This window comes from Musca vetustissima, unplaced genomic scaffold (assembly GCF_032173495.1).
Source record: "Musca vetustissima isolate MV318-11 ecotype Yass unplaced genomic scaffold, APGP_CSIRO_Mvet_v1 utg18700, whole genome shotgun sequence".
In the NCBI taxonomy this organism is placed as follows: domain Eukaryota; kingdom Metazoa; phylum Arthropoda; class Insecta; order Diptera; family Muscidae; genus Musca; species Musca vetustissima.
The window spans coordinates 29,715-46,397 of record NW_026879984.1 but is presented as its reverse complement, the minus strand read 5'-3'; the positions used below and the strand labels follow the sequence as shown (position 1 = coordinate 46,397).

The following is a 16,683-nucleotide window of genomic DNA, read 5'->3' as shown; positions in this document are numbered from 1 at the left end:
AAACTTTATTTTTGTCTGATTTTCGGGTTGCTCCAGAGGCCACAATTATGGCCTAAACATCGCCAATTTTTGCATGGAGAAGGGGATCGGGCCAAAGAATAAGCATGCATGTTTTGATAAAGATCGGTCAATATTTAGCGGGTCAAATGGGTCCACACTTTTGTGTGAAAAATGACAAAAATGGTATTCTTTGACATATGTATATATTTACTCCTGAAGGACATAGACCCGATAAATTGATAGTATATCCAAGAGGAGTTGTTGGCCCTTTTAAATTGATACCAATTATATTGTCGTATGTACTCGGATCTGGGAGTTACACTTAAATATTTACAGCTGCTTACGTATTTAGATATTATTTAATAAACCATTACCACACTAGAGGGCGATAATATAGCGCTGATCGCTTTGAAATTTTCCTTGAGGATCCAGGTATGGTCAAGGACAACGCCTGTAATTTTCGCTGATGATCACATTAAAATTTTGGGATGAAGTGGACCGAAAACTAAATTTGTTTGTGTTTTTTTTTTCGAGTCAATATAGGGGAGACTTTGTGTGTACTTATTCAACATATATAACAACGTTATGGCTGATTATTGTCCTCAGACACTTAATTATAAAAAATAGTACCAAAAAGATATAAAAAAATAGTATTAGTTAAAAAATTTTACACTTTTGTAAAAAAAGTCAAATTGGCCGAATGTTCCCCAACCCGGGGTAGCTTCGGCATTTGATGGGACACATTCGGCACCATAGTCATAGCCGGGTAATTGTCATCGCTATCAGTCTGGTTGAAATTCTGATCCTCTAAAGACTCTATTTATTTAAATACGCCACACAATGTTTGAATTATAGGGCTTTATTTTCTAGCGGCGGACGTTTACATCTCAAGGTCGCACACACCATCAGAAATAGGGGTTTTCTATCGCATTTTCGACAATACAAGCACGTTTGATATTATATATGAAATTTCGAGCCATGTTAAAGGATTAGTTTTAAAGGCAAACTCAAAAACATTTTAAGGAAAAAATATTGCACAATCTGTATATGGCCGAATGTGCCCCACTTTAAAATGCCGAATGTACCCCGAATGTACTTTTTATAGTTTTTCCATTTTTTTCGATCAGATTTGTAAAAACATGATATTTTTAAATATTTTTATAATAATACACATCGTAGTTAACCACTTTTTAATAATATTGTCTTAAAAATTTTAAAAGTTTTATACACGAAATACTTACGAAATGGAATTGAAATATTACAGAAACATCTATAAAAATACAAAAACCCATGTATCTAAATAAGCTTATTAGCTATAAATTTCAAACTTTGTGTCAGTTATTTATTTCGATATTCGATACCTATGTATCGAAACTAGTGATGTACGGTGGGAGCTTCATATCGAAAACGCGATTGCCGAAGGTGCCCCGATGCCGAAGGTGCCCCGATGCCGAAGGTGCCCCAGTCTCTCCTATAGGCCACAAGCCGAAAATCACAACCCACAGTGAAGGGAACCTGGACAAGTAATTAGAAGAGATGTACTGAATATTGGGATATTCGGAAAATATGTCAGTGTAAGGAAGATGTGCTGTTGATCTCTAATCGGTCAAGAGGGTGAAAATATCACGAAATATTGACCAGGCTCGAAATAAACATACGCAACTGCTCCGCTCACTGGTTTTTTATACATTATCATGAAGGCGTGGATTTTTTAAAAATTATTTGATTATTATTTGTTATTTTGCTTTGAAATGTTTTGTGTTAAAAGAATTATTCTTTTGCACCTGCAGCTATTTTTAGATTATTTTCCCCTTTTGATTTGAGTTAATTGTTTCAAACACCACGCGCAAGGTCAATGCATTAATTTTGAAACAAACATAGTTATTTATTTTCAAATTATCGTTTTAATTTGTTTTATATTTCTTAGAAGTAATCGATTATTCAAGAGTAAAGCTTAATTCACAAATTCCTATTTATTCAAAAAAAATATTTATTATTCATTGATACAGCAACGAAGTCCAATTGATAAACCAACAAAAACGAATGTCACAACTGTGTGTGATGGGGATTCACCGCTTCGTTTTCATGTTGAAGCGTGTGGTTTTGATATGTCTTTTGACAAATTCCAACAAACAAACATTCAAACAATTCTTGGAAATCGTATTTGCATTTTAACCAAAAAAACTAAAATAGTTATCAATGCTAATGAACATAAATCGTAATTTTTTTCTTTTAATTTTTTTCGTTTTTATTTCCTTTTCCATTTTGGAGTTTGAAAAGGCGTATTCGTTTGACTAAATAAAAGTAGCAACAAAAATATACTAATTATAGTCACTAATGACAAGTGTGGAATTTCAACACAAAACTGTTGGTGTGAAAAAAAAATTGAAAAAAAATTATATGGCTTAATTTTAATAATGACCGAAAATATTCATTAATTTGCTACATCTCCAGTTTAGCCCATTTACATACCTTTACTCAAAAAAATATATCAGAATTAGCAGGTATTAAAAGAAAACATTAATATGACCATGAACAAGCATGATATATAAATATTATTACCAAATAGTCGGGGGTTCACCAAATCACTTCGAGATGCGAACAAACAAACCAGTTTGTTTTACATTCCAAAAACAATGTGGGGTATCAGTTTGGTTTAAAACGACCTAGGCCTAAAGAAGAATTGAATCGTTTCTTGGAAACCATAAACCATACTTATTAAATTAAACCGATACAATAAAATCTGCATGTGATCTTCTTCAGCTAGCGCGTCAAGTTGGCTGGTATATGTATGTTTGTTGTAGTAATTAATATGAGTATTATAAATCACCTTCAAATCTGGCATGACAAATCTGTTAATATTATAATCAATCAATTTGATTGTTTATGCCAAGAGTAGGCCCCCAATTAAATTTGACGAATTGTAACAAAAAATATTTTTTCAAGTTTAAATTTATTTAAGGCAAGTTTTTTTTACATGCTCTAAATGTAGACATGGATTTTGAAAAAAGAAAAAAAACATATGTTTTCCAAGCTCTATCCAAAGGCGTGGATTTTTTACAAATATTTTCAAGCTTAACAATAAGCATAGACTTAAAAAATATTTTTTTTTATTTTACAAGAGCCATGTATGTTTTTTAATATTTACACCCAACACAACTATGATGTCAGGTTATTATAGCTTTGTGCAGCCCCAAAAGTTTGTAACGCTGCGAAATATTGGTCCTAGACCTTCAAGTATACCGATCGTCATATCTCGACTGTCTGAGTCGATCTAGACATGTGTGTCCGTCCGTTCGTCTGTCCATTATAATTTGTTAACACGATACAGGCCACAGTTATGGACCAATCTTCACGAAATTTTGCATGTAGGATGGGTTCGGCCCAATGAAGACCCATTTTGTTTTTGATAAAGATCGGTTAATATTTAGGGGATGAAATGGGTCAAAAACTTAATTTTTGTCGGTTTTGCTGGTCGCTCCAGAGGCCGCAATTATCGCAGCGTTACAAACTCTTGGGGCTGCACAAAGCTATAATACCTTGACAAAATAGTTGTGTAGGGTATAAAAATGACAAAATTTATATTCTATGACGTATATATTTACCCCTGAAGGACATAGACCCGAGAAGTTGATAGTATATCAGATAACAAGTTTGGGATGAAGAGGACCGAAAACTTAAGTTTTGTGTTTTTTCGAGTCGATCTATAGGCAACAATTGAAACCCGAACATCACAACACAAGCCACGAAGAAGAAAATATTTGTAATACTTCTTGACCTTTAGTCGGTCGCGAAATATTGCCCAAGCTCAGAATATAGAATCACACAAAGTTAGATTTTCGTGTAAGTTGTGTAGGGTATAATTTGGTCGGCCTCGTCCGACTATACTGCTCCGCTCACTGGTTTAAAATATATTTTTAGGCCCTACATATGGCGTAGATTAAACATTTTTTTAGGATTGGCGTGGATTTTTTTAAAATATTTTTTAAAGCTCTAAATATTGATTTCCTACAAATATTTTTATACCCTTCACCACACTGTGGTACAGGGTATTATGTCTTTGTGCATATGTTTGTAACAGGCAAAAAAAAATCGAGATAGACCCATGGTTCCTTTTGAGGATATGCATAGAATCACTTTCTGAGTCGATTTATGCATGTCCGTCTGTCCGTCAGTCCATGTATTTTTGTTAACAAAGTATAGGTCGCATTTGTGATCCGATTTGAATGAAATTTGGCACAGTTCACTTATTTTGCCCAAGGACGAACGCTATTGAAATTGGGAAAAATCGGTTCAGATTTAGATATAGCTCCCATATATATTTTCGTCCGATTTTAGGTAAATAGTGCACCAAAGTCCTTATATATCCTTCGATTTGCACGAAATTTGACATATCATTCTGAATTAAGCCCAGAACAATGTGTGTCAAGTTTCCTGAAAATCGGCCCAGATTTAGATATAGCTCACATATATATTTTCGTCCGATTTTAGGTAAATAGTGCACCAAAGTCCTTATATATCCTTCGATTTGCACGAAATTTGGCATATCATTCTGAATTAAGCCCAGAACAATGTGTGTTAAATTTCGTGAAAATCGGTGCAGATTTAGATATAGCTCCCATATATATTTTCGTCCGATTTTATGTAAATAGTGCACTAAAGTCCTTATATATCCTTTGATTTGCACGAAATTTGGCATAGCATTCTGAATTAAGCCTAGAACAATGTGTGTTAAATTTCGTGAAAATCGGTGCAGATTTAGATATAGCTCCCATATATATTTTCGTCCGATTTTAGGTAAATGGGGCACTAAAGTCCCTATATATCCTTAAATTTGTACGAAATTTGGATTTGTGAGTAAATGAAGAACTCAAAATGTGGTTTTTCCCGAATTAGCTGGAATTCATATAACGGCACGAAAATTATACTATTTTCCGAATGCAAAAGAACATACTGAAATAAGTGTAACCTAACATGTGACAAGTTTCGATGAAATCGGTTTAGATTTCGATATTTTGCTTTAAATTTAATTACATAATTTTGTCCCTTTGTAAGAAGCAACTCTATATCTGACCAAAATTTAGTATAGGTTGCAGAATGATATGTGTAATTTTATGTTAATTGTCCTTCAAAAATGCGACGTCTGTTAGGATTCAATCTGTTGGATATACCCAAAGGGGGGAAGGGTATCATATAGTCGGCCCCGTCCGACTTTACTACTTTCCTTACTGGTTTAAGCCCTAAATATAGCCATAGACTTTTTAAAAAAATTTTTCAAGTTCTAAGTATATGCGTTGGATTTCTTACAAATATTTTTTTAAGATCCAAACGCATGTATAATATCCTTTTCATAAAAGATCAAAAATTTATGCAAGCTATAAAAAATGGTTTTGGCACGTGAAGGTTGAACACTTTTCGATTATATAAAAGATTTTCGAGATACACAATTTATTTCTTTATTTAATTGATTTATTTATATTTTCCCCTTCTTCTTCTCCTCCTTCTTTAAGATACCAATTTCGCATTGGATCCCTCGGAAATTGCTAGACAAAATCAAATTACCCAACAGCTGTTGTCGACATATTTGCAGACACGTTTGGGCCTAGGTGTTGGCGTAACACAAAAAGTGCCAACAATTGCTGAAATTTTGCCCAAGGCCATACTTACAACCACAACCAGCACAACGACAACCACAACAACAGCAAAACCCCGTTATAGCAAATCGCTAAAACGACCAAGGCCAAGAGGATTTTCAGTGTCATCATCCTCCAAGCGAGGAGGTGGTTCCACAAAAACAAATTATCAACGTAAAACCTATGGCAGCACCAGTCAAAGGAAAACTCCCAATTCTTTGCAAGAATTACTCAAATACCGAGGTTATAGCCGGCTACAGGCACAGAAACAACAAGAACAACAGCAACAGCCAGAAGATGACTACGATGAAGATGATGTAGAATCTGAATCAGCGGAGGAAGAGGAGGAGGATTCCCAGGCAGATGCTGAAAATGATTACGGTGATGGTGAACCTGAAGATGAACCCGCCGCTGATGAAGAAGACAATACCAATAACAAAACATTAAATTATAAACGTCCTTCACGACAACGTTACGATCCATATGACGATCGCGATGACTACGACGAATATCGTTCACAATACACACGTCCCCGTTATCGTTCACAGCAACTGCAACAACAACGTTATCGTTACCCTCATCATCGCCACTACGACGATGATATTGACCAGGATGGTCAGGAGGCATTGCAGAGTGTTGAATCGGAACAGCATGATCTCTTTGCTCGCGATCCAAGTGAAAATGAAATTGACAGCGGTAAGTCATTGAAATTCCGAAACAATAGTCATGTGGAGAAAACCAGTTTAAGTATTAAGATAAGAAAAACAACAACAACAGATAATACAAAAGCAACAGATACGCACCTACTGCTCTACGCTAATATTGAAGCGGCAAATTTTTATGCATAACCGATGCGATCGGTTTTGGTTGATTTTATGTTTTGCGATTTGCTTCAGGCATTTATTTTCGTCAGCGTTTCGGTTATTGTAGGGTTCTCCTTATTACGTGGAATCGCTACCTATCAAGGTGGCGAACATTTGATTTTTTTTAAATATTTTAAGGGCGAGCGATTTTTTGTAATATTTATAAAGGATTTTTATAAATGTCAATTTTCCAAAGGATCTCTTCGTAAACGGGGATTTTAATACCCTTCAGCACACTGTGGTACAGGGTATTATGTCTTTGTGCATATGTATGTAACAGGCAAAAATAATCGAGATAGACCCATGGTTCCTTTTGAGAATATGCATAGAATCACTTTCTGAGTCGATTTATGCATGTCCGTCCGTCCGGCTATCCATGTTAAATTGTCGCAGTTTTGATTCGAATTGGATGGAATTTGGCACAGCTCATTTATTTGGCCCAAGGAGGAAACCTATTGAAATTGGGAAAAATCGGTTTAGATATAGCTGCCATATATATTTTCTAAGGTGCACCAAAGTGGCCATATATCTTTCGATTTGCACGAAATTTGACACAGCGTACTTAATTGAGTCTACAATGATGAGTGGTGAGTTTCGGAAAAATCGGTTCAGATTTCGATATAGCTCCCACATATATATATATATTCGTCCGATTTTATGTAAATGGTGCACCAATGTCCCTATATATCCTTCGATTTGCACGAAATTTGTCATAACGTAATTAATTGAGTTCAAAATGATAAGTGCTAAATTTCGGGAAAATCGGTTCAAATTAAGATATAGCTCCCATATATATTTTCGTCCGATTTAATGTAAATGGTGCACCAACGTCCCTATATGTCTTCCGATGTGCACGAAATTTGGCACAGCGTAATAAATTAGGTATAGAATGATGTGTGTTAAGTTTCCTGAAAATCGGTTCAGATTTAGATATAGTTCCCATATATATTTTCGTCCGATTTCATGTAAATGGTCCACCAAAGTCCTTATATATCTTTCGATTTGCACGAAATTTGGCACAGCGTAATGGATTAGGTCTGGAATGATGTGTGTTAAGTTTCCTGAAATTCATTTCAGATTCAGATATAGCTCCCTTATATATATTCATCCGATTTAATGTAAATGGTCCACCAAAGTCCCTATATGTCTTCCGATTTCCACGAAATTTGGCACACCGTATGGAATTAGGCCTAGAATGATGTGTGTTAAGTTTCCTTAAAATCGGTTCAGATTTAGATATTGCTCCCATATATATTTTTGTCCGATTTAATGTAAATGGTCTACCAAAGTCCCTATATATTTTTCGATTTGCGCGTAATTTGGCACAGCGTAATGAATTAGGTCTAGAATGACGTGTGTTAAGTTTCCTGAAAATCGGTTCAGATTTAGATATAGCTTCTATATCTGACCAAATGAAAAATTTAGTATCGGTTGCAGAATGGCATGTTTATGGATCCAATTTCATTTTACTGGTCCTTTAAAAATGCGACGTCTGTTAGGATTCATCTGTTGAATATACCAAAGTGGTGATGGGTATCATATGGTCGGCCCCGTCCTACTATACTTCTCCGCTCACTGGTTTTTTAATTATTATTAGGGGTATATAGGTTGAGTCTTTTTTCTATTTTAGGCGATATCTTTGGCATGAATATTTTTAGTTGAAAAAAATATTGTTTTGTTGTTTTTGTTAACCTGTGATGTATTATTTTTCTTGTTTGGATTTGGTTCGGCTCAAGGTTAAATAAAATTCTGTATAATGATTTCTGATTTTTTATTTTTATTTTCCAATATTTCGAGTGTCTTCGACAGTCATCTTCAGGGAAATAGTTTTGAGAGAAGCTACAGGTTTGTTACACCGTCTATTTATTTAACATTGAGCCGAACCAAATCCAAACAAGAAAAATGAAAAAAATATATTTTTAAAAAATCCACGTCAATTGTTTTGAATGTCGGTTTATGCAGGGCATCTTATTGTCGCCTCCACTCAAATTCTTACCAGTTTGTTTTTTCATCGTTTCATCTTGATGCTATAGGAGGGCTCATAAACCGGAAAATTACCTTTCATCTTAGTATGACATGTTAATGATGGTGTGGCTCTTAACTTGTCTGAAGTTTACATTGTTGTCTTGGTCAGTTATTTGGACAAGTTTGTTTGCATTTCAATTTTAAGTTTCGCTTCTCGCTTTTGTTGTTGCTGTTTTTGTTTGCATAGTTGTGTTTTTATAATGTATTGCGTATTATTGATTCTTCAGTGTAGTATCGTAGAATCAATTTAAAAGAACTGAATTTTTGTTGTCTTGCACAATGATTTCATTACATCTGTTGCTGTGTCTCTGCTTTATTGGGGAGTTGTTAATTAATAAATTTTAGTTTTGATTTTCGCCCCAAGAAGGGCCATTCGCCGACCTTCAATAACGGCATTGTGATTAAAAATGAATTCCATACTGGCATTCACCGTGATATGGATGATTAATGATTACAGCTGTAAAGTGTGTAACAGATTTGTAAAAAAATACAAAATAATTATTGGAAACCACATCGATTCAAAATGTCGAGGAGGATTGTAGTGGGAACCTGTCATGAAATAAATTCCATTAACGGTCACGCAATACAGAATGACAAGTGCAAAAACCTCGTAGAATTAAATTGGCTACTCAAGGACATTTTGGGGTTTGTCCTGTTAAAAGGGGTGCTTTGTCGAGATTCTTTTGTGTTAAATTAAACATGCATTATTCGGAACTGTTGCTAAGAGAAATTTTCCAATGAAAACACGTCCGTTGAGTTAAAACAAATCCACGCCTATGGATACAGTAATTTTAAAAACTGTATCCATAGGCGTGGATTTTTATACCCTTCACCACACTGTGGTACAGGATATTATGCCTTTGCGCATATGTTTGTAACAGGCAAAAGGAAACGAGATAGACACATGGTTCCTTTTGAGAATATGCATAGAATCACTTTCTGAGTCGATTTATGCATGTCCATCTGTCCGTCCATGTTTTTTTGTGAAGAAAGTACAGGTCGCATTTATGATCCGATTTGGATGAAATTTGGCATAGGTCACTTATTTGGCCCAATGACGAACCCTATTGAAATTGGGAAAAATCGGTTCAAATTTAAATATAGCTCCCATACATTAATTCGTCCGATTTAAGGTAAATGTTGCATCAAAGTCCCTATATATATTTCGATTTGCACGAAATTTGGCACAGCGTAATGAATTAAGCCTAGAATGATGTGTGTTCAGTTTCCTGAAAATCCGTTTAGATTTAGATATAGCTCCCATATATATTTTCGTCCGATTTAATGAAAATGGTGCAACAAAGTCAATATATATATATTTCGATTTGCACGGCATAGCGTAATTAGGTCTAGAATGATGTGTGTTAAGTTTCGTGAAAATCGGTTCAGGTTTAGATATAGCTCCTATATATCTTTTCTTCGGATTTTATATAAATTGTGCTCTAAAGACCCAAAGTTTGTCCGATTGCCACGCTATTTTGTACAATGAACTGTAGTTAATATAATTCAATCTCTGGCAAGTATCATTAAAATCGGTTCAGATTTTGATATATATATATATATATATATATATATATCTCAAAATCTCATATATATATATATATATATATTGATTTACATAATTTTATCCAATTGTAAAAAGCAACCTATATCTGACCAAATGAAAAATTTAGTATAGGTTGCAAAATGATAGGTTTATGGATCCAATTTCATTTTACTGGTCATTTACAAATACGACAAAAAAATGGATTCATATATTGATTATACCAAAAATGATGAAGGGCATCATATAGTCGGCCCCGTCTGACTTTACTACTCTCCTTATTGGTTTAAAATATTTTTATAGCATCAAACACCTGCGGAGATTTTTATTTACTCCTGAAGGATATAGAGCCGAGAATTTGATAATATATCCAAGTATACCGATCTTCATATTTCGACTAAGTATACCGATCGTCATATCTCGACTAACTGAGCCGATCAAGACAAGTGTGTCCGTCCGTCTATCCATTATAATTTGTAAACACGATACAGGCCACAGTTATGGACCAATCTTCAAGAAATTTTGCACGTAGAATGGGTTATGGCCATTGAAGACCCCTATTGTTTTTGGTAAAGATCGGTTAATAAAATGGACCGAAAACTTAATTTTTGCGGGTTTTTCTGGTCGGTCCAGAGGCCACAATTATGGCCCAAACATCGCGAAATTGAGACATGGAAAAGGGGATCGTGCCAAAGAATAAGCATGCCTGTTTTCGTAAAGATCGGTCAATATTTAGCGGGCCAAATGGACCTTAACTTTTGTGTGAAAAATGACAACATCTGTATTCTATGAGGTATATATTTACTCCTGAAGGTCACAGACCCGAGAAGTTGATAGCATATCCAAGAGGATTGGTTGCCCTTTAAATTGATGCCAATTAAATCGTATGTACTCGGATATGGGAGTTACACTTAAATATTTACATGTACTTACGTATTCATATATTATTTAGTAAGCCATTACCACACAAGAGAGAGGAAATATAGAGCTGATCGCTTTGAAATCTTCCATGAGGATCCAGGTATGGTCAAGGAAAACGCCTATAATTTTCGGTAATGATCAGATAATAATTTTGAGCTGAAGTGAACCGAAAAGTTATTTTTTTGTGTTTTTTCAAGTTGATCTGTAGCCCACAATTGAAAGCCGAATATCACAACACAACCCCTGTAATGAATACCCCTGTAATGAATATTTGTTGATCTCTAGTCGGCCAAGGGTGGCAAATATCGCGAAATATATTCTCAATCTCAGAATATAGAACCACAGGAAATTAGATTTTCGTGGAAGTTCTGTAGAGTATCCTATGGTCGGCCCCATCCGACTATACTGCTCCGCTCATTGGTTTTTTTTTATACCCTCCACCATAGTATGGAGGGTATATTAATTTTTTCATTCCGTTTGTAACTCACCGAAATATTCATTTCCGACCCTATAAAGTATATATATATTCTTGATCAGGGCAAAATTCTAAGACGATCTAGCCATGTCCGTCGGTCTGTCCGTCTGTTGTAATCACGCCATCTTCCGAAGGAATTTAGATATGGTGCTGAAATTTTGCATAGGGTTGTCTTTTGTCTGCAGGCAGGTCAAGTTCGAAGATGGGATATATCGGTCCACGTTTAGGCATACCCCCCAAATTTTCGGTGTTTTGGGGTTCTTGAGCGCGTTTTTCAACCCAATTCGCTGAAATTTGGTACATTTGGTTCTTATTGGGTCTAAATGTCGCCACAAAAAATTATAAATATAGGTCCACTTTTTCTGGTAGCCCCCATATAACGGTACCTTCTGATTTTTAGTATTTTGGGGGTTTTGGTCGTATTTTTCCACCGAATTGGCTGTAATTTAGTACTTTGCTTTTTAAATAGGTTCAAAATCACACCACAAAAAATTATGAATATAGGTCCATTTTTTCTGGTAGCCCTTCATAAAAGGGTATTTTGTTTTTCAACCGAATTCGCTGAAATTTGGTACATTGGGTTCTTACTGGGTACCAAATATCTCCACTAAAAATTATAAATACAAGTCCATTTTTTTTCTGATAGCCCCCGTATAAAGGTACCCACAAATTTCGGCATTTGGAATTTCTTGAGCGCGTTTTTCAACCGAAATCACTGACATTTGGTATTTTGCAGCCGTATATGGAAACAAATCTTCCTACCAAAAATTATCATTTCACCTGCGAAGGATATCGAGATAGAAAACTAGAACGTACGGTTCGATAATGACCTATAGCCAGCATTTAGGTTTAGCCGTAGACCCTGTGTTGGAGGTACCAGAAGGCATGGACCGATATTCCCCAAATTCGGACTTGAACTAAGTTTGCAAGACATAATGAGATGGGATGAAATCAAATTTTTCTGAAGCGGATTTGGTCCCAAGTAACATGAGTTCTAGAACCAATATTTCGATGAGGCACATTTTCACCGTGTGAAAGTGTATACACACTAATTAGCCATAAGGCTGAGGGTATAATTTTCTATTAAAAATTATTGTTTACATAATCGGATTGTAGAAATGTCGGTATAGGTCCATTTTTTGGTATGTTCCCTATATTTTCATTTCAAGTATCTGTCAGTATATCTGTGGTGGAGGGTATCCAAAGTTCGGCCCGTCCGAACTTAACGCTTTTTCACTTGTTTCGTTTTTAAGTCGATATTGCCCAAGATCGGAATATAGAACCACAGAAAGTTAGAATTTCGTGGAAGTTGTGTAGGGTATCATGTGGTTAAAAATAATATACCACAGGCGTGGACCTGACCAAATCAAATCAAAATGATACAATGAAAAGTCAATAAAATCTTTTTATATTGTTCTCCCTATCTCTTCAAAAAAATCCATGACCCAATTTGATTTTGATAGCATTTTAAAATAAATATTTTTTTTTATAAAAAATATACCGTTATTATTGGTATTTGCTATCATATTCCGAAATAAGAAAATTGTTTACACTAATAGCGTTTTGTTGACTTTTTTGAATAAATTTTAGACTATATTCCCATTTATGGATTGTGAAATCCATTTCTTTATTTCAGTTTTTTATTTGTGAACAAAAACAAAACTCATCTGAATATAAATATTTAAATCTAACGGTATATTTATTATGTTTCTTAGATTTTTTCCTCACCAATTGGTATTCTTAAAATATTAGCATAAATCCAAATAAAAACAGATTATGGTTCAAAATGCGTTTTAGTAATTTCTTTTTTAATTTTAAAAGAATTTTCAAATATAAATTTTGTTTATGTTCTGTTCTCTTTGGAATTAGACCTGTTAGGATCTTCTTTCATTTGTTGAAAACACGTGCTGGATTTTTTTATTTTGTTCAATTTTTTTTATTTTAAATTTACCATGAACTCACACATTGCACATAGAATTGTATTGAAAAAAAGTCATGCAAAATCAACCAACCAGTTTGGGATGGGTATTAGAAAATGTGGTCTCATCAAAGAAAATTAAAAACCACTAGTTCTGAACAAACTAGAATTTAGTTTTTTTGGGAAAAAATGTGCCAAATATTTTTAGTTATTTAAATTAGGAGAGAATGAAACAAAAAAAAAAAAAAAAACATTCAAACGGTTTGCGTTTTACCAAATAGTTTCGGAATTGGTTTTCTGTCAAATCATTGGACATAAAATCTAAATCACTAAAATGCCGATATATATAAATGTGTGTGCTTTACATTCTATAAAATTTGTGTGGTGAAATTTGAATTATCATATTAAAAAAATATATTCAAAATAGTATGATATAATATCAGTAGAATAGAATACAATTATAGTGAAAGCTGAATAGAAGATGACATAAGAGTTTCAACCATTAAATTGGTCTTCTAGAATATCCATTATAATCGTATCATAACATTATACTTTGGATTTTATTACAAAATTATACAAACTAATTTTTGGCCTTTTGTAAAATTTCGAAAATCTCAATTAGTTGACAGTGGTTATAAATTAATTAATATTCGCATTATATTAACTGTATTACGACATAATTGGCTTAGCGTATAAATTATAAATTAGAATAGATTCTCGATATTGTGTCTCGAGGTTATTGACCGCGAAATAAAAAAATAGGGGAGATGAAGGAGGAGAATTTTCTACAAGCGAGCTGATCGGAGATTTTATAGACAATCGGAAGGGAGCTTAAAAGGCAGGCTTTATAGACGGGTAGAAGTGAATATTTATACCCTTCACCACAGGGACGTACGCAGGGGGGCGGCCCGTAAATTTCACAGTAAATTTATGTTTGCAACACCGAATTTTTCCATTTTGCACTACCGGGCCCCCCCCCCGAAATGAAATCCTGTGTACGTTGCTGCTTCACCACACTGTGGTACGGGGTATTATGTCTTTGTGCATATGTTTGTAACAGGCAAAATAATCGAGATAGACCCATGGTTCCTTTTGAGAATATGCATAGAATCACTTTCTGAATCGATTTATGCCTGTCCGTCCGTCCATGTTAAATTGCAAACAAAGTACAGGTCGCATTTATGATCCGATTTGGATGAAATTTGGCATATGTCACTTATTTGGCCCAAGGACGAACCCTATTGAAATTGGGAAAAATCGGTTCAGATTTAGATATAGCTCCCATATATATTTTCGTCCGATTAAAGGTAAATGGTGCACCAAAGTCCCTAAAAATCTTTCGATTGGCACGAAATTTGGTATAACCTACTAAATTAAGTCTAGAATGATATGTGCAAAGTTTCGTGAAAATCGGTTCAGATTTAGATATAGCTCCCATATATAGCTTCGGCCGATTTTAGGTTAATACTCTACTAAAGTCCTTGGAAATCTTTTAATTAGCGCGAATTTTGGCATAGTGCACTGAATTAAGTCTAGAATGATGTGTGAAAAGTGTTGAGAAAATCGGTTCAGATTTAGATATAGCTCCCATATATAGCTTCGCCCGATTTTTGGTAAATAGTCCACTAAAGTCCCTAAATATCTTTCGGTTTGCACGATATTTGGCACAGCGTAATAAATAAGGTCTAGAATGTTGTTTGCCAAGTTTCGTGAAAATCGGTTCAGATTTAGATATAGCTCCCATATACATCTTCGTCCGATTTAAGGTAAATTGTGTACCAAAGTCCCTAAATATCTTTCGATTTGCACGACATTTGGCACAGCGTAATAAATAAGGTCTAGAATGATGTTTGCCAAGTTTCGTGAAAATCGGTTCAGATTTAGATATAGCTCCCATATACATCTTCGTCCGATTTAAGGTAAATTGTGTACCAAAGTCCCTATATATCTTTCGATTTGCACGAAATTTGGCACAGCGTACTAAATTAAGTATAGAATGATTTGTGCAAACTTTCGTGAAAATCAGTTCAGATTTATATATAGCTCCCATATATAGCTTCGCCCGATTTTAGGTAAATAGTCCACTAAAATCCCTGGAAATCTTTTGATGTGCACGCAATTTGGCACAGAGTTATGAATAAGATCGGGAATGATGTCTGTCAAGGTTCGTGAAAATCGGTTCAGATTTATATATAGCTCCTATATGTATTTTTATCCGATTTAAGGTAATTGGTGTACCAAAGACCCTATATATCTTTCGATTTGCACAAATTTTGGTATAGGGTACTGAATTGAGCCTAGAATTATGTATGCTAAGTTTCATGAAAATCGGTTTCGATTTAGATATAGCTCCCATATATATAGTTTTGTCCGAATTAATGTATATGGTGCAACAAAATCCGAATATATTTTTCGTTTTGCACGAAATCTGGTATAGCGTACCTTCGAGGGAACATTGATATACAATTGTAAGGATACATATGTACAATATACCTAAATTGGTGAAGGGTATCATATATTCGGTCCCGTCCGACTTTACTACTTTCTTTACTGGTTTGTAGATGAGCTTGTGGAGCTTGTGAGCTAGATGAGCTTGTCTTTACATAATATAGTCTTTATAAATGATCCGAATGGAATTTCTATAGACAGACTATGGGCAAACTTATACATTGAATTTTTGCTATGGAATATCGGAATGACAGAAAGTCTTTCGATAGTGAGTTGATGCCTGTGAATCTTTCTAAAGGCGAGAATTGTTTTCCGTAGACGAGCTGAAGTTCTATACCCACCTTTTAGTATACCGATTGTCATATCTCGACTAGCCGTGTTGATCTAGACATGTTGTTGTTGTAGCAGACATATTGCTTTTACACAATGGACTGAGATGACAGACGTTGGCCGAGTATGACTCGGGTTGTTTCGGATCGAAGACCCCTCTGTCGCTGAAATTATCTAGACATGCGTATACGTCCGTCTATTATAATTTGTAAACACACAGTTATGGACCAATCATCAGGAATGTTTACAAAACGTGTGGGTTAATTTCGGGCCAAGAAATGATTTGTGATAATGATCGGTAAAAATTTAGGTGTGACCAAAAACTTTATTTTTGTCTGATTTTCTGATCGTTCGAGAGACCACAATTATAACACGAACATGACGAAATTTTACACATAGATAAGGATTTGGCCAAGGAAAAAGGATGACTTTTTTCATGAAGATCGGTTAATATTAAGCGGATCAAATAGACCCAGACTTTGAAGATTTGCAGATTGAAGATTTTGCAGAATTACAAAATTTCCATT

The 16,683-nt window shown here is 34.7% G+C and overlaps 1 protein-coding gene across 1 annotated transcript; it reads left to right on the top strand.

Moving 5' to 3' along the window:
- The first annotated feature begins 5,816 nt into the window (after nt 1-5,816).
- On the top strand, nt 5,817-6,481 carry LOC133325226 (probable serine/threonine-protein kinase kinX). The gene is made up of 2 exons (XM_061534008.1): nt 5,817-5,828; nt 5,894-6,481. Exons 1-2 carry the CDS (start codon nt 5,817-5,819, stop codon nt 6,479-6,481), a joined length of 600 nt encoding a protein of 199 aa, XP_061389992.1.
- Nucleotides 6,482-16,683: the final 10,202 nt, after the last annotated feature.